General features: G+C 47.8%; 1 protein-coding gene across 1 annotated transcript; it reads left to right on the top strand.

Annotated features, from left to right (window-relative positions):
• Positions 1 to 6,424: 6,424 nt before the first annotated feature.
• LOC134948327 (RING finger protein 44-like) lies at positions 6,425 to 16,692 on the top strand. Its single transcript, XM_063936250.1, has 2 exons — positions 6,425 to 6,695; positions 12,037 to 16,692. Exons 1-2 carry the CDS (start codon positions 6,626 to 6,628, stop codon positions 12,666 to 12,668), a joined length of 702 nt encoding a protein of 233 aa, XP_063792320.1. The 5' UTR covers positions 6,425 to 6,625; the 3' UTR covers positions 12,669 to 16,692.
• Positions 16,693 to 24,029: the final 7,337 nt, after the last annotated feature.

Genomic DNA, 24,029 nt, shown 5'->3' with positions numbered 1-24,029 from the left:
GAAATTTGAACCTTAATGGACCCCAATTTGAGACCCATATACACTCCTGTTTGCAGGAAATGTAGGAATTAACCTAGTTGAAATTCTTCCGTGGAGCCTTCCTGGCCTCACACCATGGAACATATTTTCACCTAAGCGGTGATAATGTTGTGCGGTCACCTCCTTCCTGGTTCTGACCAGGGTAGGGATGACCTCTTCCGGAAAGCCTTTTTCCCTTAGGATCCGGCGTTCACCCGCCCTGGCGTCCGGTAAGTCATGGAACAGACATGATTCTTGCTGAATCAAGATCCTTTCTAGTATCTCTTGAAGTTCCGGGTACCAAGTTCTTCTTGGCCAAACCGGAGCCACGAGTATAGTTCTTACTCCTCTCCTTCCTATCATTCTCCATACACTGGGTATGAAAGGCAGAGGAGGGAACACATACACCGACTGGTACACCCACGGTGTTACCAGAGCGTCCCAGCTATTGCCTGAGGGTCTCTAGACCTGGCGCTTCATGTGAGACGCCATCATAACCACCTTTGGTCTTTCCCAACGGTTTACAAACATGTGGAAACTTCCAGATGAAGTTCCCACTTTTCCGGGTGGAATTCATTCATGCTGAGGAAATCTTCCTAGTTGTCCACTCCCGGAATGAACACTGCTGACAGTGTTATCACATGATCTTTCGCCCAGCGAAGAATCCTTGCTGTCATTGCCCTCCTGCTTCTTGTGCCGCCCCGTCTGTTTACGTGGGCGACTGCCATGATGATGTCCTACTGGATCAGCACCGGTTGACTTTGAAGCAGAGTTCTTCCTAGGCTCAGAGCATCGTATATTGCCCTTAGCTCCAGTATATTCATGTGGAGAGAAATCTCCAGACTTGACCACACTTCCTTGGAAATTTCTTCCCTGTGTGACTGTTCCCCAGCCTCTCAGGCTGGCATCCGTGGTCACCAGAACACAGTCCTGAATGCTGAATGTGCTGTCCTCTAGAAGATGAGCACTCTGCAGCCCCCACAGAAGAGACACCCTTGTCCTTGGAGACAGGGTTATCCGCTGATGCATCTGAAGATGCGATCCGGACCATTCGTCCAGCAAATCCCCCTGAAAAGTTTTTGCGTGAGATCTGCCGAATGGAATCGCTTCGTAAGAAGCTACCATTTTTCCCAGGACTCCTGTGCATTGATGCACTGATACTTGGCCTGGTTTTAGGAGGTTTCTGACTAGGTCGGATAACTCCCTGGCTTTCCCCTCCAGGAGAAATACCTCTTTCTGGACTATGCCCAGAATCATTCCTAGGAACAGCAGACGTATCATCGGAAAACAGCTGCGATTTTTGGAATATTTAGAATCCACTCGTGCTGTCGTAGAACTACTTTAGATAGTTCTTTTCCGACCTCCAACTGTTCTCTGGAAACTTGCCCCTTTCAGGATATCGTCCAAGTAAGGGATAATTAAGATGCCTTTCTTCTTTTAAGAATCATCTTTTCGGCCATTACCTTGGTAAAGGCCCGGGGTGCCGTGGATAATTCAACGGCAGCGTCTGAAACTGATATTGACAGTTCTGTATCACGAACCAGAGGTACCCTTGTTGAGAAGGGCAAATTTGGACATGGAGGTAATCCTTGATGTCCAGGGACACCATATAGTCCCCTTTTTTCCGGTTCTCTATCACTGCTTTGAGTGACTCCATCTTGATTTGAACCTTTTTATGTAAGTGTTCAAAGATTTCAGATTTAGACTATGTCTCACCAAGCCTTCTGGCTTCAGTACCACAATATAGTGTGGAAGACTAATACCCTTTTCCTTGTTGTAGGAGGGGTACTTTGATTATCACCTGCTGGAAATACAGCTTGTGAATTTTTTTTTTCCAATACTGCCTCCCTGTCGGAGGGAGCCCTTGGTAAAGCAGGCTTCAGGAACCTGCGAGGAAAAAATGTCTCGACTCTCCAATCTGTACCCCTGGGATAATACTTGTACGATCTAGGGGTCAACTTGCGAGTGATCCCACTGCGCGCTGAGACTCTTGAGACTACCCCCCCACTGGTGGAGGGCTTCTTTTCCTGGGAAGGGGCTGCCTGCTGCAGTCTACTTCCCTTTCCTCTATGTCTGGGCAGATATGACTGGCCTTTTGCCCGCTTGCCCACATGGGAACGGAAGGATTGAGGCTGAAAAGACAGTGTCTTTTTCTGCTGAGATGTAACTTGGGGTAAAAAGGTTGGATTTCCCAGCTGTAGCCGTGGCCCCCAGGTCCGATGGACCGACCCCAAATAACTCCTTCCCTTTATACGGCAATACTTCCATGTGCCGTATGGGATCTGTATCACCTGACCACTGTCGTGTCCATGACATCTTCTGGGAGATATGGACAACACACTTATCTTGATGCCAGAGTGCAAATATCCCTCTGTGCATCTCGCATACAGTATATATATAGAATGCATCCTATTAAATGCTCTATATCAATAAAATATTTTTAGTCAGGGAATTCGACCAAGCCAACCCAGCACTGCATCTCCAGGCTGATGGCGATCGCTGGTCGCAGTATAACCACCGTATGTGTGTATATACTTTTTAGGATATTTTTCCAGCTGCCTATCAGCTGGCTCCTTGAGGGCGGCCGTATCTGGAGACGGTAACGCCACTTGATAAGCGTGTGAGCGCCTTATCCACCCTAAGGGGTGTTTCCCAACTTCTGGCGGGAAAGGGTATAACGCCAATATTTGCTATCGGGGTAAACCCACGCATCATCACACACTTCATTTTATTTTATCTGATTCAGGAAAAACTACAGGTAGTTTTTTCACTTCCACATAATACCCATCTTTTGTGGTACTTGTAGTATCAGAAATATGTAACACCTCCTTCATTGCCCTTAACGTGTGGCCCTAATGAGGAATACGTTTGTTTATTCACCGTCGACACTGGATTCAGTGTCCGTGTCTGTGTCTACCGACTGAGGTAAATGGGCGTTTTTTTTTTGTTTTTTTTTAAAAACCCCTGACGGTGTTTCTGAGACGCCTGGACCGGTACTAATTGTTTGTCGGCCGTCTCATGTCGTCAACCGACCTTGCAGCGTGTTGACATTCTCACGTAATTCCCTAAATAAGCCATCCATTCCGGTGTCGACTCCCTAGAGAGTGACATCACCCTTACAGGCAATTTCTCCGCCTCCTCCAACATCGTCCTCATACATGTCGACACACACGTACCGACACACAGCACACACACCTGGAATGCTCTGACAGAGGACAGGACCCACTAGCCCTTTGGAGAGACAGAGGGAGAGTTTGCCAGCACACACCAAAAAAACGCTATAATTACATAGGGACAACCTTATATAAGTGTTTCTCCCTAATAGCATCTTTATATATATATTTATATCGCCAATTAGTGCCCCCCCTCTCTGTTTAAACCCTGTTTCTGTAGTGCAGTGCAGGGGAGAGCCTGGGAGCCTTCTCTCCAGCCTTTCTGTGAGAGAAAATGGCGCTGTGTGCTGAGGAGATAGGCCCCGCCCCTTTTCCGGCGGGCTCGTCTCCCGCTCTTTAGTGAAGTTTGGCAGGGGTTAAATATCTCCATATAGCCTCTGGGGGCTATATGTGAGGTATTTTTAGCCAGTATATAGGTTTACATTTGCCTCCCAGGGCGCCCCCCCCCAGCGCCCTGCACCCTCAGTGACTGCGTGTGAAGTGTGCTGAGAGGAAAATGGCGCACAGCTGCAGTGCTGTGCGCTACCTTTAGAAGACTGCAAGGGTCTTCAGCCGCCGATTCTGGACCTCTTCTTACTTCAGCATCTGCAAGGGGGCCGGCGGCGCGGCTCCGGTGACCATCCAGGCTGTACCTGTGATCGTCCCTCTGGAGCTGATGTCCAGTAGCCAAGAAGCCAATCCATCCTGCACGCAGGTGAGTTCACTTCTTCTCCCCTCTGTCCCTCGTTGCAGTGATCCTGTTGCCAGCAGGACTCACTGTAAAATAAAAAACCTAAGCTAAACTTTCTCTAAGCAGCTCTTTAGGAGAGCCACCTAGATTGCACCCTTCTCGGCCGGGCACAAAAATCTAACTGGAGTCTGGAGGAGGGTCATAGGGGGAGGAGCCAGTGCACACCACCTGATCGGAAAGCTTTACTTTTGTGCCCTGTCTCCTGCGGAGCCGCTATTCCCCATGGTCCTTTCAGGAACCCCAGCATCCACTAGGACGATAGAGAAATATATATACACTCACTGCGCCAATTAAATGTGCCCCCCCCCCCCTCTTTTTCTGCCCTCTGTAACCGTGTTCAGCAGGGGAGAGTCCGGGGAGCCAGCTTCTCTGCAGCGTGCTGTGGAGAAAATGGTGCTGGTTAGTGCTGGAGGATCAAGCTCCGCCCCCTCACCGGCGGGCTTCGGTCCCGCTCAAATTATTTAAACTGGCGGGGGATTTTCACTATACTGCCTCCGCAGTATCTATCTATTAGCCAGTGTCCCTTGAGGTCAATATTGCTGCCCAGGGTGCCCCCCCTGTGCCCTGCACCCTTACAGTTCCCGCTGTGTGTGTATATGTGGGAGCAATGGCGCGCAGCGTTACCGCTGCGCATTACCTCAGTGAAGATCTGTGTCTTCTGCCACCTTTGAAGTCTTCTTTTCTTCTTCATACTCACCCGGCTTCTATCTTCCGGCTCTGTGAGGAGGACGGCGGCGCGGCTCCGGGACGAACGGCGAGGGTGAGACCTGCGTCCCGACCCTCTGGAGCTAATGGTGTCCAGTAGTCTAAAAAGCAGAGCCTATCATTTAAGTAGGTCTGCTTCTCTCCCCTCAGTCCCACAATGCAGGGAGCCTGTTGCTCCCTGAAAATAAAAACCTAACAAAAGTCTTTTTCAGAGAAACTCAGTAGAGCTCCCCTGCAGTGCATCCAGTCGCCTCTGGGCACAGGATCTAACTGAGGTCTGGAGGAGGGGCATAGAGGGAGGAGCCAGTGCACACCTATTCTAAAGTCTTTTAGAGTGCCCATGTCTCCTGCGGAGCCCGTCTATACCCCATGGTCCTTACGGAGTCCCCAGCATCCTCTAGGACAGGCATGTCCAAACTGCGGCCCTCCAGCTGTTGTGAAACTACCTATCCCAGCATGCCCTGTCACAGTTTTGCTGTCAGAGAATGCTAAAGCTGTGTCAGGCCATGCTGGAATGTGTAGTTTCACAACAGCTGGAGGGCCGCAGTTTGGACATGCCTGCTCTAGGACGTAAGAGAAATAAAATGTAGAAAATGGTGAAAAGAGCCAGCGCAGTATTTATACTTAATCTTTATTTATAGAATTTCTTTCCTTTTCCACACTTTATGTCTCACCCATACTATCTCTTAATACTTCACTTTAGAATAGCCCCATTGTAGGACATATACATTCATGGGGCTGGGATTGAAATGTCACCGGTCAGAATATCGACCACGGCATCCAGATGTGCAGAATCCCAACAGGGGAAGGTAAGTATACTGACCTATCCCCCATGCCCCCCTAACCCTCCTTATAATAGCCTAAAACTAACACCCCCCCTCCCGTAGCCTAAACCCGACCTTCTCTCCCACAGCCTAACCCTAACCCTCTCCGGGGGTGCCTAAACCTAACCCCCCCCACAGTCTAAACCTAAACCCCCCCACCCCGCAGCCTAAACCTAAACCCCCCACCCCGCAGCCTAAACCTATCTTCCTGGATGCGTCCACGGGCCAGACAATCCACCACCAATGGTTCTTCAGTCACATGTCAGTAAAGTGCATTCTCAACAAGCAAAACAGGTGCAAAAAAGCAGATGTGCAAAACTCAGCAGCACAAACACCTGCAGACTCCATGACGTCTCTCCCACCAAACACCAAAGACAAAAACCAACAACTTATCACAGAACATATTTTGATGTTTTTCTTTTAAATAGAAATACATGAAAATGCCAAAACCTCTCTGTTACACAATCTCATTGTTCCCACAATTTTTTCGACATAATATAAATTTTCATCTTGCCATTAATCTGACACACGACCGGATTTTCCTCATTAGTGCACATTATAACATCAATTGCCTTAAGGTGTAACTTTCAGATAAAAGAAATAATATGCAAATGACTACAGTAATAATTGGAGCCTATGGATTAGTATGTTGCAGACTGATGAGAGATGATTTGGGATAGAGGTGTGATAGCAATGGGACAGAGATGAGACTTTACCATGAGACATACCAGCCAACTGTCACTATTGCCCACAAACAGCCCCAATCTGCGGCCTCGCAGGGGGAGGTGCTTATGGGGTAGTGGGCGGGATTTATTGTAATATTAGTAGTAATACTGTGTAAACTAGTCAGCAGCAATAGTCGGCACAATTCATGGGAATACAGATACTCAGTAGCTGACCATGCCAGAAAGAAATATGGCCGCCTGAATGCAGGTCGGCCATCTTGCCATGGTATAACTGCCCAGCGCACAGTAGCATCAGTGGCATTTCTTCAGTTGAAGCTTTTGTGGCTGATGCTAGAGTCTGGCCTCTGGAAGGGCGAGCTAGTCTGTTTCGGCAACTAGTGTATTACTTCCAGCGTATTACCTGCGGTATCCTACTGTTCAGAGCACCATAAAATCTGTGTTTTTCTGGACTTTTATTTATTAATTTTGTGTTTTTATTTGACATCGGAGATGAGCCGGAGAAAACTGAGGCGGCTCCTCGAGGACCAGAGGCGGTGGAGGAGCCGTCATGGAGATCCTGGTGAGTGAGATATTTGGGGCAGTGATTACAATCTACTGTAAGGGGGAGATTTATCAGAGCTTGGAGAGAGATGAAGTACCAAACGATCAGCTTCTAACTGTCATTAAAAATGACAGGAGCTGACTGGCTGGTACTTTATCTCTCCCCACTTTACCTTTCTACACGCTGTGATAAATCTCCCCTATGTCCTCTCACCCTGTGCGGCATGTGGGTGGCAGTTGGAGTGAGCTGCACATCACCTATATGTCCTGCCTTATACTCTGGGGGAGGTTCATGAAAGCTTGGGGAGAGATATAAAAGGTCTATGTACTAAGACTTGGAGAGAGATAAAGGGGCCCATTTATCAACAAGTTTTAGCTATTTAAAACTCATTGTATATGATAAAGGGTGCTCCAGCCAATCAGCTCCTGTCATGTGTTTGAAAAATGACAGTTGGGAGCTGATTGGCTGGAGCACCATTATCATATGCAATGGGTTTAATTAGCTAAAACTCATCATAGATGTGCCCTAAATAGGTCTATGTACTAAGACTTGGAGAGAGATAAAATTGACGAAGAAAATGTACCAGCCAACCAGCTCCTAACTTCAAACACAGCCTGTCACTTGGCAGTTCGCAGCTGATTGGCTGGTACTTTATCTCTCTCCAAGCACTGATAAATCTCCCCCATGTCACCTTACCCTGTGTGGCACGCGGGTGGCATTTGGAGATGTGGCCCCCATACATCAGCAATGAATTGGGACAATTTGCCATTTTGCAGATGAGTGTGTAACCTAAATCTACAATGTGTGGGGATCACATGTGGGGTTTATGGGAACAATCAGCAGATTTGCAGGCCGCTTCTAGTATAATGATGAGCCTGTCCAGAGTCAGCAGATCTGTATTTACTAAGAATGATCTGCAGATCACTGACATATATCTGTACTGTATGGGGGCAGATTGGGGAATCTTCAGATCTACTTTACTCTGACAAATAAAATGATTTACAGTCTCTATTATCTGTCATTGTGTTGTAGTGTGACAATCTTATATGTACAGCATTACCAATGTGTATTACTTGCGGTGTTAGTTATTAATGGTTTACTCTACATGTATATGAAGCTACATACACCCATCTTACTCTAAAGGGGCCTACACACTGGGCGATGTTTTCGACCAACGATATCATCGATGGTCGATTTTACCTACACACTGGACGATATCAATAGTCAGTTTGGATGATATGAAAGTACATAAATCTATATCGTCCAAGTTGACTGGCATGTAGCAACAATGGGGGTCATTCTGAGTTGTTCGCTCGCTAGCAGACTTTAGCAGCATTGAACACGCTAGGCCGCCGCCCTCTGGGAGTGTATCTTCGCATAGCAGAATTGCGAATAGAAAATTCTTAGCAGTTTCTGAGTAGCTCGAGACTTACTCCTACACTGCGATCAGCTCAGCCCATTTCGTTCCTGGTTTGACGTCACAAACACGCCCTGCGTTCGGACAGCCACTCCCCCGTTTCTCCAGACACTCCCGCGTTTTATCCTGGCACGCCTGCGTTTTTCCGCACACTCCCAGAAAACGGCCAGTTTCCACCCAGAAACACCCACTTCCTGTCAATCACACTCCGATCACTTCAACGATGAAAATTCTTCGTTCGGACGTGAGTAAATCTACTAAGTTTTGTGGTAAAATACTTAGCGCATGCGCACTGCGTACCATGCGCATGCGCATTTTCGCCTTAATCGCTCCGTTGCGAAAATCGGTAACGAGCGAACAACTCGGAATGACCCCCAATGATCGATAAACGATTGCGGGCACGCACATCATTCATCATTGATGCATCCACACTGAAAGATATGAACTATTTATCATTCATTTATGAACGATATCGTTCATATCTGTCAAGATACCGCCCAGTGTGTAGGCTTTGTCACCCTTTACTGTTCTGCCCTAAGCATGGGTCCAGTGTGTAAATGACGCCCAGACATGTCATATTGCTCCATCTCTTACTCTGAGGACACGTTACAATAATGCACAATATGATTGTGTGTTGGGACTTTGCAATGCGCTGCTTTTACCATTTCCCACAATGTGTGTTCTGAGAGGAGCTACTGTACATGTCATTGTCACACTGTGTCCTCGGGATTGTAGTCTGCAGGTTACACATCTGTGTTATAGTGATGTCACAGTGATCTCTAGGGTCAGTTTCCCGCTATGATACTTGTCTTCAGGTGTTACGCAATTGTAATAAGAAGATGTCCTGAGAGTTCCAGCACTATGGGGGTGATTCATGTTTGTGCGCACATGCTTTAGGCTACGGAGCTGCTTATGTTACCAAGTGACGCTGCCACCCTGAAATAACAAGAGACGCATAAAGACGCAATCTCACACTATTCACACTGCGTACACATTCATAGCCTATACGCAAGAACGCGGAACACTGACTGTAAGGGGAGCCCTATGGCTACGCAGACTGGCCGCCATAACACCGACGCTTGCACCATGTTTCTCTGCGTGCAGCTGACTGCAGATACATGCCGCAAAAACAGCCATGGTTCTCCTGCATTTTGTCGTCAGTCCCCGTTACCCCCAAACGGTCCCTTCCTGTTAATCACAATTATGTCCTCACTGTGAGCGCGATTACAAAGGTCCTTTGGTGAGTGCGCAGTGTGATCGCTGCACATGCGCAGTCTGCAATGTTTCGTGAATATCGGCGCATGTGTGCAAACATGAATTCCCCCCTATATGTGTTCAGCAAAGGTGTCATCTCTGGGTAAGATGCTTATATGTATTTGTCAGCTTGCCAGAGCCGCGTGATCCACCAGGGTGATATGAAGTTTCTCCATGAGCAATACCACAGCAGTGTTGTACAGGGGCCACGTCCTAGTGCTGTACAGGGGCCACGTCCTAGTGCTGTACAGGGGGCCACGTTCTAGTGCTGTACAGGGGCCACGTCCTAGTGCTGTACAGGGGCCACGTTCTAGTGCTGTACAGGGGCCACATTCTAGTGCTGTACAGGGGCCACGTTCTAGTGCTGTACAGGGGCCACGTCCTAGTGCTGTACAGGGGCCACATGCTAGTGCTATACAGGGGCCACGTTCTAGTGCTGTACAGGGGCCACGTTCTAGTGCTGTACAGGGGAACATATTCTAGTGCTGTACAGGGGCCACGTCCTAGTGCTGTACAGGGGCCACGTTCTAGTGCTGTACAGGGGCCACATGCTAGTGCTATACAGGGGCCACTTTCTAGTGCTCTACAGGGGCCACGTTCTAGTGCTGTACAGGGGCCACGTTCTAGTGCTGTACAGGGGTCACGTTCTGACACTTGCAGAAGGCCTGAATAGCATCTGTAGCAGGTAAGTGACCCCTGAGTAATAAGAAGACAACACAACAATGCTGCATCTGAGGCGTCTGTATTGCCAGTTACTAAAGGATTGTTTTCACCTCTGTCTCTGAGAATTACATTACAAATACCCAAATCTGTCTTCTATACATGTCAGGTATACACTGTGGTTATGAATATTCCCACACGTCAGGCAACACAAACTAGCGGCCAGATCCAATCACATCCGAGCAGCTTGGCGTGAATCGCTGGCTGACATAGGCCATATAGTGCTGATCACCCTGCTTGAAATCAGGTGTACACGGTGTTTGCATTATTATGTAAATGAGACGACACCCTGCGCTTATACAAACTCTTCCTCCTGCTGCTAGATCCGCTGTTATAGGAGAACGAAAAAGCCCCCACATCTAATATAAAGCAGATATATAGCTGTCCTTTGTGCTGGGGAATATATATGTGTAATAAATATACAGTACGTATTGTTCATCAGGAACCTCTAGCTCTTTATGAGTATAGATAAGAATTGTTCTTATACAGCAAGCCGTCCTTCATACCCATATATTACTGCACTTATAGTTCTATATTACAGCTGGTGCCCAGGAAGATGTCTTTCTCTATTCCCGTAAAGAACTAAAGTCTCCTGATGAACTACATGTACTATAGTGGAATACAGAGACTGCTCCTCTCATCTCTGCCAATCACATAATACAGTGGAAACTAAGGATCGCGTTACTACCTATATATCACACATATATATTCCTCAGCACTAAGGCCAGCTATAGTGTTGCTTTTATATGCGTTTTCATTAAAGTTAGTGTCCAAGCTAAAGGTACAGGTGCTGCTGGGATTTGTAGTTCCCTTCATATATGGGTCACCTACAGTAGAGGAAGCCTCCTTATGTCAGTCAGTCATCTATGGTGGGAATGGAGCTGTTACAAGCGGTCAGATCACTGGTATAAGCTGAGTTGTTGGTCTTTGTGTCATTATTTTCATCCATATAGGAGCAGATAAAGGCTTCATAATGTGTGACTGAAATCTTTTTGTGTAAAGATAAGGTAGCGCGGGGCGGAGGGACCTGCCTGTTTGTTTTGTCAGAACCGTTCCCCACAATGTCTCATGGCAGCCCTACATGGAAGGGTGTGAGTTAGTTACTACCAGATGTTGTGCTCCAAACTGCACCAGGAAAGAGGAGGAAGGGAAGGGGAGATGGTGTGGTACAATATATCGGCCAGCGGGATGCCGGCGGTCACATGACCAACACCGACATCACGACATTGAGAATGCCAACAGGTGATGGGATAATTATTTTACCGCTCCCCTTACCCACTATGATAGTGGGTGTTGCGGCTAGGGATAAGACTCGGTGGGGTGGCTAGGTAACCCCACACCCTAGGTCCTAACCCTGACAGTCACCAGCAGCCATGAGAAGGTGCAGTGTTAGATAGCGGACATGCGGGGATGAATTGTGGGTGTGAGGTGATTCTGCTTATGTAGGCCTGAGAGTGCATGGGTGCAGGGAACACAGCAGGCATGGGCGCAGACTAGCGAGTTATGGGCGTAGTGTTGGGGAACTGTAGATGGAGAAATAGGAAGCTGACAGCTGAGGTCAGGGGGCAGGTAACCAGTTATGGACACGGCCCTGACAGCTGAGATCTGGGCCCAGCAGCTGAATGGAGATGGCAAAAGCCAGGTCACCACAAAATAACATGGTGTCTCCGGAGTCACACAATACATGTTCCCCAAGTCACTGTATGATGTAAGCCAGGGTTCCCCCAGGTAGGGCCTGTGTACCTAGTGCTGGTTTTTCTTCAAAAATCAATAAAATAAAATCCCTTAAATAAATAAGTGCAATAAATGAAACAACCCTGTTATTCTGACAGAGCCACTTACACTGTAACACTACTATCAATGTTATATAAAATGTTATTGCTGTAACACAACTTATTGATTGACAATTGATTTGTTGATGTTATCTATAGTTACTTATTACGGGTAATATATGTTATATCTTTTCAGATGATGCTTTGGAGACCGTGTTTGAGGAGAGGCTGCGGTCCGAGCGGAGAGGAGAGAGAAGAGCTCGTCAGGATCAGAGACCTCAGAGGGAGAACAGAGAGAGAAGCCGTTCTCCCCTTCCTGCTCCCGACGCCGCAGAGAGACCAAACCCAGATCATCTCCCTGGTCATCTTCATCTCACCTTCCATCAACCAGCAGAGAATGGGCAGGATCTCCCGGCCATGGTGGTGGAGCTCACTACGCAGAACCTCCCGGCTTTCCTGGTGGAGATCAGAATGCGGAATCTCCCACCCATGATGATGGTGATCGGCGGACAGGATTTCACGCCCATGGAGGTAGAGATCAGCGAGCACAATCTTCCAGCCACAGTGACCGAGATCAACGAGGAGAATCTTCCCGTCATGGAGGTAGAGATCAGCGGATTCCCATCTCACCATACCACAGAGGATGAAGCCACACAGGCGTGTGTGGTCTGCTTGATGGAGTTTGGACATGGAGAACGGGTGACTGTCCTGCCCTGCAGCCACAAGTATCACACCAGCTGCATCTACCAGTGGACGGACACAAACCCCAGCTGTCCTGTGTGCCGGAGAGACTGCATCCCGAGGCCAGTCCTGTGGCGGATCTCCTGAGTACGGCAGGAAGATGAAGATCTCCAGCACCGTACAGTGTGTTATCTACCCCTGGAGAGTACGGTGGTTTGGAACCTTGCACAAGTGTTGGACCCATACTGTGCATGTGCAGCCTCCGTTTCCCAATACGGATTTGTATCGCTGCCGTTGTTGGGGAGGGGTGGGCCCAGGATCTCCATCTGAGGTCTGATATTTCCTGGTCTCTTTGTAGTAGATGTGGTGGTTGGCTTGTGTGACTTCATGGGTCATGCAGACGGCTGTTAGTGTCATAGAAGAACCAATACTGCATCCTAGAATGCAGCTCAGATCAGTAATGCAAGCCGGAGGCGTGACGCCTCCTGCTGCATTACCATATTAGTACCTCCAGCCTCATCTGAATCAGGCCGCTGTGCTCCTACAGGCCAGTGCCCATCTTATGTGCGGCACTGGGTGGCATCCTATGCATACACCACAACCGTCCTGCTTTGAGAAGGGTAGTCCTGCTTTTTGAGATGGAGCTTTCCTTTGGCTATGGAGCCCTGATGGGCAAAATAGATATTGAATCAGATTTTCGCAGCCGCTGCTCCATCCGTCAGGTCTTTAGGTTTATGGGTTTTACATTGGATGGTGTTTTATGTTAGAAAATCACGGTTTGCGTTATCACGTATTTAGTTTTGACATCTATTCTTTGGGGGTTCAATCTGGCTGACGACGTATTGTCGGAGTTTGGTATTTGGATATCTCTGAACCTGTGGCAGGAGCACTGATACTTGGAGTTGTGCTGTGTCGGGAGCTTGGTGGCCCGATATACAGATGTGGCCACATCTGTGCTAAACTAGCACTCTCGGCGTAGGCCAGGCATATCCGCGTTGCCGCATTTGCCGCTACCATACATGCGAATGGGGCGCATGAAACATGCGTACATGCCCTGGACGCGCACATGGTCGTGCCTAACAAGGCGCGATCACGGTAAGATATAGCTACGGTGACTACATCTGTAATACCTACTTATAGGATATGAGGATGACTTGAGAACAGAGGAGAAGTTGTGAGAATTATCAGAACTGATATCAGGTTGTTAGCTAGACCCAGAGCAGGTGCGCGGAGAGTCTTACCCCACCGGTGGTCTTCTCCAGGGAACCCCGCAAGGGGATTTGAGTTTCATTGTACCTGGCAGGCCGGACGCGACCCCCTGACTGGGTCTCCTGGGCTAGAACTATTGATACTGATGGATGAGGACTGAACTGTAGAAGACGTCTGGAGAGAACTATGGATTTGGCTTGGAGTTGGACAGCTGATGTAGCATTATCAAACTGAGAACAGAATTGGTGTGCTGATTGGGCTAGAACTGGAATAATAACACATGGCAATATCGGACTGAACTGGAGTGCTGACCAGGCTGGATCCGGAATGAAGACACTGGTAGTATAGAGATGGTATCGGACTGGACTGGAGTGATGATCGGGCTGGAACTAGAATGATGACCCTGGTACTACTGAACTGGAATCGGACTGGAGAGGTACTAAGGACTGCAGGTTCTAAGGTATAACCTGTGAACACTGAGGAGCGCAGTTACAAGGCTCACCCACTGAGCTGTGTGACATATGGAATTGGCAACCTGCACATTGAGAGGCAGGAAGCATTATAACTCTGTGTACTATTGGCTGGATGTGTCAGCTGACCTAAAGGCTGAGCGGGACCGGACAGAGTCTGGTCAGTTGACAACAACCAAGATGGTGCTGCCTATGTTCCCAGCCCAGTGGGAATAGCGCCATGCGGGATGCCCCAGCCCCACCACAGTTGGGCACACCACGCTCCACAGCCCCAGCTGCCCCTGATAACACTCCCACGGACATGCAGGCAGCACGCTGCTGGAGCGTCTGAGCCCCCTGAGCGCACAAAAGCGGCCGGACGGGTAAGAAACGAGGATTACCCCGAGACACACTACCAGCAGCCGTGACATGTAATAATGCTGCCTGGTTGAGTGATGGTGTTTTATGTTTGATGTCGCGTTTCGGTTACTGGGTTTGTTTTAATATTGCCGGTCAGGTACTTCCCATGTGTATGGTGTTTGGTAGGAGAATTCACAGGGTAATGGCGGAAGTGCGGTGGTCCCTCCATTTCATTTGGCTGGCTAGGGAGATTCGTCAGTACATTATTTTGGGATATCTTTTATTTTATCAGTTAAGAGGATATTAATCTGGGTTTTCCAGCTAGTTATACATCTGACTCTCCAGTTTATTGCTGACATTGACGGATCCTCAGCTTTGGCCCTACATTTTTTTATGTAAGAATGCGTGTAGTACCTGGGCCTGGAGATTGGGTGAGTGAGGGCTTTGACGTGGAATTTGCTACTTCTTGAGATTTTCCCTGTAATGGTGTCCATGGAGTTAGGGGTGTGTGTTTGGAGAACCGGACAATGTATTCTGATGCAACAACATTAGGGTTGTGCTGGCTTTTAATGGGCAGGAAGTGTCCAACTTTTCCCACTGTTTCATGTTCTCATGAGGATTGCGTTATAGTGGTTGCCGTTTTCATAATTTTACTCTGAGCGTGTGTTTGGGGTGGAGAATGGCATCGTTACTGCACTTCCTTGCTTGGATGGGTGAAATTTTGTCTGACGGACCCAGTTGGTGAATGTGTTCTTATGTGTGCCATGTGATATAGCTGACATGGAGGGTCTTGCTCACGGGTCTTGGGCTCCTGCAACATATTCAGCTTTATGTTTTGCGGGAGGATCTGTGGGAGCATTGAGGTGGCAATCGATTACTTTGACTCTAGCATTTGGTATTGATGGGCTGCTGTTCTGGCAGCTCATGAAGGCAGTTTGTGATGTATGTTTCGTCATGGTCTGAGACCTTTTTAGATTGTCCTTTGCCATGGCCTTCCATGGAGCATTTCAGGTTGGGGAGATTGCCGCTTCATTTGGAACGGTGGTTTCTCATTTGCTTTTGTCGCATGTTTTGATTTGTGAGTGTGCAATGTTTCCTGACTGACCAGCTCAGTAGGCGACGTTGGGATTTTCATTGGAGCGCTGCTCTCATTGTAGACTTTATCCGGTGGTCTTGGCAGTGTCTTCTTTATGGCTCTGTCCAGATGTTGCGGGTACATGGTTGAGGCACACTGATGCATCACCGGTTACTCGCTAGCAATTCGGTTGTGATTTGGACCATTGCATCTTGGCACTGGGTCGTTCGCCTGTCAACTGTGGATCACACTCATTTCGCATTGGCACCACTATGGCTGACACTGCAGCGGGCTGGTCCATGGTCATAATCCAGGTGCTTGGCAGATGGAAGTTTGATGTGTACAAGACATACATCAGACTTCAGTCTGGATCTTAATCCTTACTTGAGGACTAGCTACTCGCCACCTTTGGTGGGGGTCTCAAGGAATTTTTGTTTTACCACCAGTTCTTAACACAGGCTTAAGCCGGCTGGTGGAAGTTTTATGTTTTTGCCTTGAGTCAAGTAAGGATCCCCCCTCACCCCCCTGTCACTAAGTTAGGCCCCGCCCATTTAGTGCTGTTGATTAGTGGTTACTGCTGATTTGCTTGGTTTGGTTTGGTTTGTTGGTTTACCGGGTTCTGCGGTCAGTTGGTTTACCATACTGATACTGGTCTGTATTCTTCCTGAAGGTACTCATATTGGTGTCTTTTTAATGGGTTTTGGGTCATTCACATGTGTTTTTGATTGTTTTGTCTAGTAGCGGTGTTGGCTTCGGATGGAGGAGGCTAGGCGTCGATACCAGTTTGGTCTAAGGGCACCACCGGACCAGGTGGGTCCTTGGCCTCTCTGGGGATGGATTAGTGTCTCAAGGTGATAGTGATGGAGGCAGTTGGTCTTTCCTCTTGCAAATTGTTTGGCAGAGATGAGGGCAAGTGGCCTCATCCTTTCAAATCTGTGTGAGTTGGCCCATTTGGTTTATTATGTTAAGAAGTTATTCCTTTAGCTAGGCCATTCTTCTCCCCCCCCCCGCCACCATACTCAATTTTAAGCCAAAATTTAAAATCCCTTAAATAAAAATCTGACCCCTTTCACTCCAATTCAGTTGTCGAGTCTTTATTTCTCATATATAGATTAAGTTTGTGTGACTGAAGTGTGGAGTGCATCAGCCGATAGAGCGTTTAATCACTGTTCTTCAGCGGCCATAGCTGTTTCATGCCGTGATTGAAACTAATAAAACTTTGACCTTAACTGGTAATTACATTGTGTGGTCATTATAGGAGGAATAAGAGGGGATGTGTTTAACTGTTATAGTTTTAGCTAAGACCTGTTTAAAGCCCATCAACTGATAGGCAGCTAATGTATATGGCACCACAAGGGCTGCATAGGGGTTACACATACAACACGTTACATGGGTACAGAGTAATACAGACAAGCACATAACCTTACACATATACATAATTACTGTGACTAAGTGCCGGCTGGCTGATTGGTCTCCCTCTGTCCTATTACAGGCTACAGTTCAAAAACGAGTTGTCAGTGTAACTTACAAAGGAGCCATCCAAACATACGCACACATTGTTTTTTGGGGGTAGGATGGGCTGAAAAGGGGGAAGGGGGATCCTGGTGGTTATTATACTGAAAACATTACTGCTAGTGTGCAACAAGCAGCCCAGCAAATATCCAGATTCCAGTGGCAAACGCAGGATTTCTATATGGGGGTTTCCAAATGCCAGTCCACGATCTCCCACTCTGCAGAACATTGGAATAAATGCGGGAGTGTTAGGGAGCGGTAGAAGAACTTAGTAATGACCCTGGACATGACATTAATGTAAACATTGGTCTTTTTTTTTTACACTGGCAACTGTATGGAATACAGTATTAATATTTACCACTATAGATGGTCTATAGTATAGGCTGTACCAAACAAAGTGGTCATTAAAAGGTTAAACATACCATGGTAAATAAATACACAAACATAATAGAACCAGTACTGCACTTTCTAATCTCACATTCTCCCACCTCATGGTAAGGCTCCTGTCTCTTCTTCCTGGTAGCTACTCTCTGGTCCAGAGCACTGATTGAGAACTCAGATCCACACACACAGCAAACTTTGTAGAAGAAGCTGCTACCACCACTGGGCTTGTGCAACAGCTCTACTCTGTCCCTTAAACTGCATGATGTGGCCGCAGCTCTAGTAATCATATTATATACCATTGCTATTGTCATAATTGAGCAAAATGTCCTGAGGAGGGGGGTTTCTGAGCAACCAGAAACCCCCCCTGCATTTGCCTATGGATTCAGTCACAATTCAAAAACAATGTGATAATTGGACATTTCTTTTTGCTAATTAATTGATGCTATAATATATAAGCAATTAATGGCAGATGATTGTGTAACAGTCAATGTGGTCAGCTATACAGCACCTCATCCATATTCTGTTTTTATAGCATATCTATAATGCTGCAATCAGCAACCACCCTAACCTCACTTCCCTATGTGCTGGAATTCCTGCCATCTGTTCTGGAAGTGGTATGGTGCAGGTGTCCTCACACATTCATTATATTAATGTGTATACAGAGTCCAGATCTCAGAGCCCTGGGAAGGTTTCATTGAATGGAAGGGGATGGATTGTACACTCCACAGGTTTGCAGTGCAGATGTTACCAGCGGCAACCAATCGTAAGCTTCATCATGAGGGAAGAGTATAGTCCGGGTGGACACTGAGGGGGCAGTGAAAGCATGATGGTGGGGGAAGAGGGCACAGTGTACACATGATCGGTGACAATGGAGCCAGCTGTGTGGGTACAAGAGCCCCCTATTATTTGTGCTGCCACTACCCACGTCTATGCATGCCATGCTCAGCCATGTGGTGGGCACCCCCAGTCATTATGTAAAGTTGGCACTGATTATAAATGAGGTAATGTTCTTGCACACATTAATGGGGATGCTGTTATTAATCTGGTACATTATCATGCTGCACTAGCAGTACTTACTATATTATATAGCAAGAGGCCCAGACCATGCACTCTCTAGTGGTTAGCCAAACCTCTGTGGTGACTGGCCACACACCTCAATAAGGGCCCCTATCACTGTATTCCCTGGTGGGCCCTTCATGCTCCAGTACAACACTGGTGGGGGCCCCCCAAACTTCACTGCCCCTAGGTCCCCACCAGCCTTAATCCAGATGACAGGTCCAAGATGAGTGTCTTCTGCAGTGACCATCCCTGACCAGTTCCTCCAGCATAATCCTCTCCCTGGGTGAGAAGAATGGAAATGAAACCTGGAACCTGATATATCCGTTACACTCTGTGACAGGAGAAACCTGTTTCAGTAGATGAAGCTCCTCCAGATTTGCACGCCTGATGTTATATAATTAGTAGTTTCAGTGATGAAAACAGGGGAGTGGTTCATGATCACGGACACTCCAGTGAAGCCACGCCCCATTCCCATAGGCCACACACCTTTTTGATTTCGGGCGCAGCTTTGCCGCTCAAACGTCCCGCCTTCCATACCATCAGTGTTGGAAGGTATGCTGCTGCGGTCCATTCTTCACACATTCGGGGGATACTTCATATTTGTGACAAATGTTTTTTTTTTCCAGGGATATGGCTGCAAATATTGTTTTATAAATGGGCCCGCTAATCATTAAGCATTTGCTCCATGTAAATTAATCCTATTATCTAAGTTGTAGCATCACTTAAGTGTCTGTAGATGGCAGTGTTGATCCACAAATTAAGAATGTCTCACTTGCTCCTGATATAGGCCCTCATTCCGAGTCGTTCGCTCGCTAGCTGCTTTTAGCAGCATTGCACACGCTAGGCCGCCGCCCTCTGGGAGTGTATCTTAGCTTAGCAGAATAGCGAACGAAAGATTAGCAGAATTGCTACTAAATATTTTCTTGCAGTTTCTGAGTAGCTCCAGACCTACTCACAGATTGCGATCAGCTCAGTCCGTTTAGTTCCTGGTTTGACGTCACAAACACACCCTGCGTTCAGCCAGCCACTCCCACGTTTCTACAGACACTCCCGCGTTTTTCCCTGACACGCCTGTTTTTTAGCACACTCCCGGAAAACGCTCAGTTACCACCCAGAAAGATGAGCGCCTGAAATTTTTCGGGTTTTGTGTTTTGGTTTTGGGTTCGGTTCCGCGGCCGTGTTTTGGGTTCGAACGCGTTTTGGCAAAACCTCACCGAATTTTTTTTGTCGGATTCGGGTGTGTTTTGGATTCGGGTGTTTTTTTCAAAAAACACTAAAAAACAGCTTAAATCATAGAATTTGGGGGTCATTTTGATCCCAAAGTATTATTAACCTCAAAAACCATAATTTACACTCATTTTCAGTCTATTCTGAATACCTCACACCTCACAATATTATTTTTAGTCCTAAAATTTGCACCGAGGTAGCTGTGTGAGTAAGATAAGCGACCCTAGTGGCCGACACAAACACCGGGCCCATCTAGGAGTGGCACTGCAGTGTCACGCAGGATGTCCCTTCCAAAAAACCCTCCCCAAACAGCACATGACGCAAAGAAAAAAAGAGGCGCAATGAGGTAGCTGTGTGAGTAAGATTAGCGACCCTAGTGGCCGACACAAACACCGGGCCCATCTAGGAGTGGCACTGCAGTGTCACGCAGGATGGCCCTTCCAAAAAAACCTCCCCAAACAGCACATGACGCAAAGAAAAAAAGAGGCGCAATGAGGTAGCTGTGTGAGTAAGATTAGCGACCCTAGTGGCCGACACAAACACCGGGCCCATCTAGGAGTGGCACTGCAGTGTCACGCAGGATGTCCCTTCCAAAAAACCCTCCCCAAACAGCACATGACGCAAAGAAAAAAAGAGGCGCAATGAGGTAGCTGACTGTGTAAGATTAGCGACCCTAGTGGCCGACACAAACACCGGGCCCATTTAGGAGTGGCACTGCAGTGTCACGCAGGATGTCCCTTCCAAAAAACCCTCCCCAATCAGCACATGATGCAAAGAAAAAGAAAAGAAAAAAAGAGGTGCAAGATGGAATTGTCCTTGGGCCCTCCCACCCACCCTTATGTTGTATAAACAAAACAGGACATGCACACTTTAACCAACCCATCATTTCAGTGACAGGGTCTGCCACACGACTGTGACTGATATGACGGGTTGGTTTGGACCCCCCCCAAAAAAGAAGCAATTAATCTCTCCTTGCACAAACTGGCTCTACAGAGGCAAGATGTCCACCTCATCATCACCCTCCGATATATCACCGTGTACATCCCCCTCCTCACAGATTATCAATTCGTCCCCACTGGAATCCACCATCTCAGCTCCCTGTGTACTTTGTGGAGGCAATTGCTGCTGGTCAATGTCTCCGCGGAGGAATTGATTATAATTCATTTTAATGAACATCATCTTCTCCACATTTTCTGGATGTAACCTCGTACGCCGATTGCTGACAAGGTGAGCGGCGGCACTAAACACTCTTTCGGAGTACACACTTGTGGGAGGGCAACTTAGGTAGAATAAAGCCAGTTTGTGCAAGGGCCTCCAAATTGCCTCTTTTTCCTGCCAGTATAAGTACGGACTGTGTGACGTGCCTACTTGGATGCGGTCACTCATATAATCCTCCACCATTCTATCAATGTTGAGAGAATCATATGCAGTGACAGTAGACGACATGTCCGTAATCGTTGTCAGGTCCTTCAGTCCGGACCAGATGTCAGCATCAGCAGTCGCTCCAGACTGCCCTGCATCACCGCCAGCGGGTGGGCTCGGAATTCTGAGCCTTTTCCTCGCACCCCCAGTTGCGGGAGAATGTGAAGGAGGAGATGTTGACAGGTCGCGTTCCGCTTGACTTGACAATTTTGTCACCAGCAGGTCTTTCAACCCCAGCAGACTTGTGTCTGCCGGAAAGAGAGATCCAAGGTAGGCTTTAAATCTAGGATCGAGCACGGTGGCCAAAATGTAGTGCTCTGATTTCAACAGATTGACCACCCGTGAATCCTTGTTAAGCGAATTAAGGGCTCCATCCACAAGTCCCACATGCCTAGCGGAATCGCTCCGTGTTAGCTCCTCCTTCAATGTCTCCAGCTTCTTCTGCAAAAGCCTGATGAGGGGAATGACCTGACTCAGGCTGGCAGTGTCTGAACTGACTTCACGTGTGGCAAGTTCAAAGGGCATCAGAACCTTGCACAACGTTGAAATCATTCTCCACTGCGCTTGAGACAGGTGCATTCCACCTACTATATCGTGCTCAATTGTATAGGCTTGAATGGCCTTTTGCTGCTCCTCCAACCTCTGAAGCATATAGAGGGTTGAATTCCACCTCGTTACCACTTCTTGCTTCAGATGATGGCAGGGCAGGTTCAGTAGTTTTTGGTGGTGCTCCAGTCTTCTGTACGTGGTGCCTGTACGCCGAAAGTGTCCCGCAATTCTTCTGGCCACCGACAGCATCTCTTGCACGCCCCTGTCGTTTTTTTTAAAATTCTGCACCACCAAATTCAAGGTATGTGCAAAACATGGGACGTGCTGGAATTTGCCCATATTTAATGCACACACAATATTGCTGGCGTTGTCCGATGCCACAAATCCACAGGAGAGTCCAATTGGGGTAAGCCATTCCGCGATGATCTTCCTCAGTTGCCGTAAGAGGTTTTCAGCTGTGTGCGTATTCTGGAAAGCGGTGATACAAAGCGTAGCCTGCCTAGGAAAGAGTTGGCGTTTGCGAGATGCTGCTACTGGTGCCGCCGCTGCTGTTCTTGCGGCGGGAGTCCATACATCTACCCAGTGGGCTGTCACAGTCATATAGTCCTGACCCTGCCCTGCTCCACTTGTCCACATGTCCGTGGTTAAGTGGACATTGGGTACAATTGCATTTTTTAGGACACTGGTGAGTCTTTTTCTGAGGTCCGTGTACATTTTCGGTATCGCCTGCCTAGAGAAGTGGAACCTAGATGGTATTTGGTAACGGGGGCACACTGCCTCAATAAATTGTCTAGTTCCCTGTGAACTAACGGCGGATACCGGACGCACGTCTAACACCAACATAGTTGTCAAGGCCTCAGTTATCCGCTTTGCAGCAGGATGACTGCTGTGATATTTCATCTTCCTCGCAAAGGACTGTTGAACAGTCAATTGCTTACTGGAAGTAGTACAAGTGGGCTTACGACTTCCCCTCTGGGATGACCATCGACTCCCAGCAGCAACAACAGCAGCGCCAGCAGCAGTAGGCGTTACACGCAAGGATGCATCGGAGGAATCCCAGGCAGGAGAGGAATCGTCAGAATTGCCAGTGACATGGCCTGCAGGACTATTGGCATTCCTGGGGAAGGAGGAAATTGACACTGAGGGAGTTGGTGGGGTGGTTTGCGTGAGCTTGGTTACAAGAGGAAGGGATTTACTGGTCAGTGGACTGCTTCCGCTGTCACCCAAAGTTTTTGAACTTGTCACTGACTTATTATGAATGCGCTGCAGGTGACGTATAAGGGAGGATGTTCCGAGGTGGTTAACGTCCTTACCCCTACTTATTACAGCTTGACAAAGGGAACACACGGCTTGACACCTGTTGTCCGCATTTCTGTTGAAATACCTCCACACCGAAGAGCTGATTTTTTTGGTATTTTCACCTGGCATGTCAACGGCCATATTCCTCCCACGGACAACAGGTGTCTCCCCGGGTGCCTGACTTAAACAAACCACCTCACCATCAGAATCCTCCTGGTCAATTTCCTCCCCAGCGCCAGCAACACCCATATCCTCCTCATCCTGGTGTACTTCAACACTGACATCTTCAATCTGACTATCAGGAACTGGACTGCGGGTGCTCCTTCCAGCACTTGCAGGGGGCGTGCAAATGGTGGAAGGCGCATGCTCTTCACGTCCAGTGTTGGGAAGGTCAGGCATCGCAACCGACACAATTGGACTCTCCTTGTGGATTTGGGATTTCGAAGAATGCACAGTTCTTTGCTGTGCTGCTTTTGCCAGCTTGAGTCTTTTCATTTTTCTAGCGAGAGGCTGAGTGCTTCCATCCTCATGTGAAGCTGAACCACTAGCCATGAACATAGGCCAGGGCCTCAGCCGTTCCTTGCCACTCCGTGTCGTAAATGGCATATTGGCAAGTTTACGCTTCTCCTCCGACAATTTTATTTTAGGTTTTGGAGTCCTTTTTTTTCTGATATTTGGTGTTTTGGATTTGACATGCTCTGTACTATGACATTGGGCATCGGCCTTGGCAGACGACGTTGCTGGCATTTCATCGTCTCGGCCATGACTAGTGGCAGCAGCTTCAGCACGAGGTGGAAGTGGATCTTGATCTTTCCCTAATTTTGGAACCTCAACATTTTTGTTCTCCATATTTTAATAGGCACAACTAAAAGGCACCTCAGGTAAACAATGGAGATGGATACTAGTATACAATTATGGACTGCCTGCCGAGTGCAGACACAGAGGTAGCCACAGCCGTGAACT

This window comes from Pseudophryne corroboree, chromosome 8 (genome assembly GCF_028390025.1).
Source record: "Pseudophryne corroboree isolate aPseCor3 chromosome 8, aPseCor3.hap2, whole genome shotgun sequence".
NCBI lineage: Eukaryota > Metazoa > Chordata > Amphibia > Anura > Myobatrachidae > Pseudophryne > Pseudophryne corroboree.
This window is presented reverse-complemented; position numbering and strand designations above follow the sequence as displayed.

What these genes read in the sequence shown, in the direction of transcription:
- LOC134948327 (XM_063936250.1), top strand. Translation starts at nt 6,626, where the DNA reads ATGAGCCGGAGAAAACTGAGGCGGCTCCTCGAGGACCAGAGGCGGTGG. An exon ending in GAGCCGTCATGGAGATCCTG is followed by an intron (nt 6,696 to 12,036) that starts GTGAGTGAGATA and finishes ATATCTTTTCAG; the next exon opens with ATGATGCTTTGGAGACCGTG.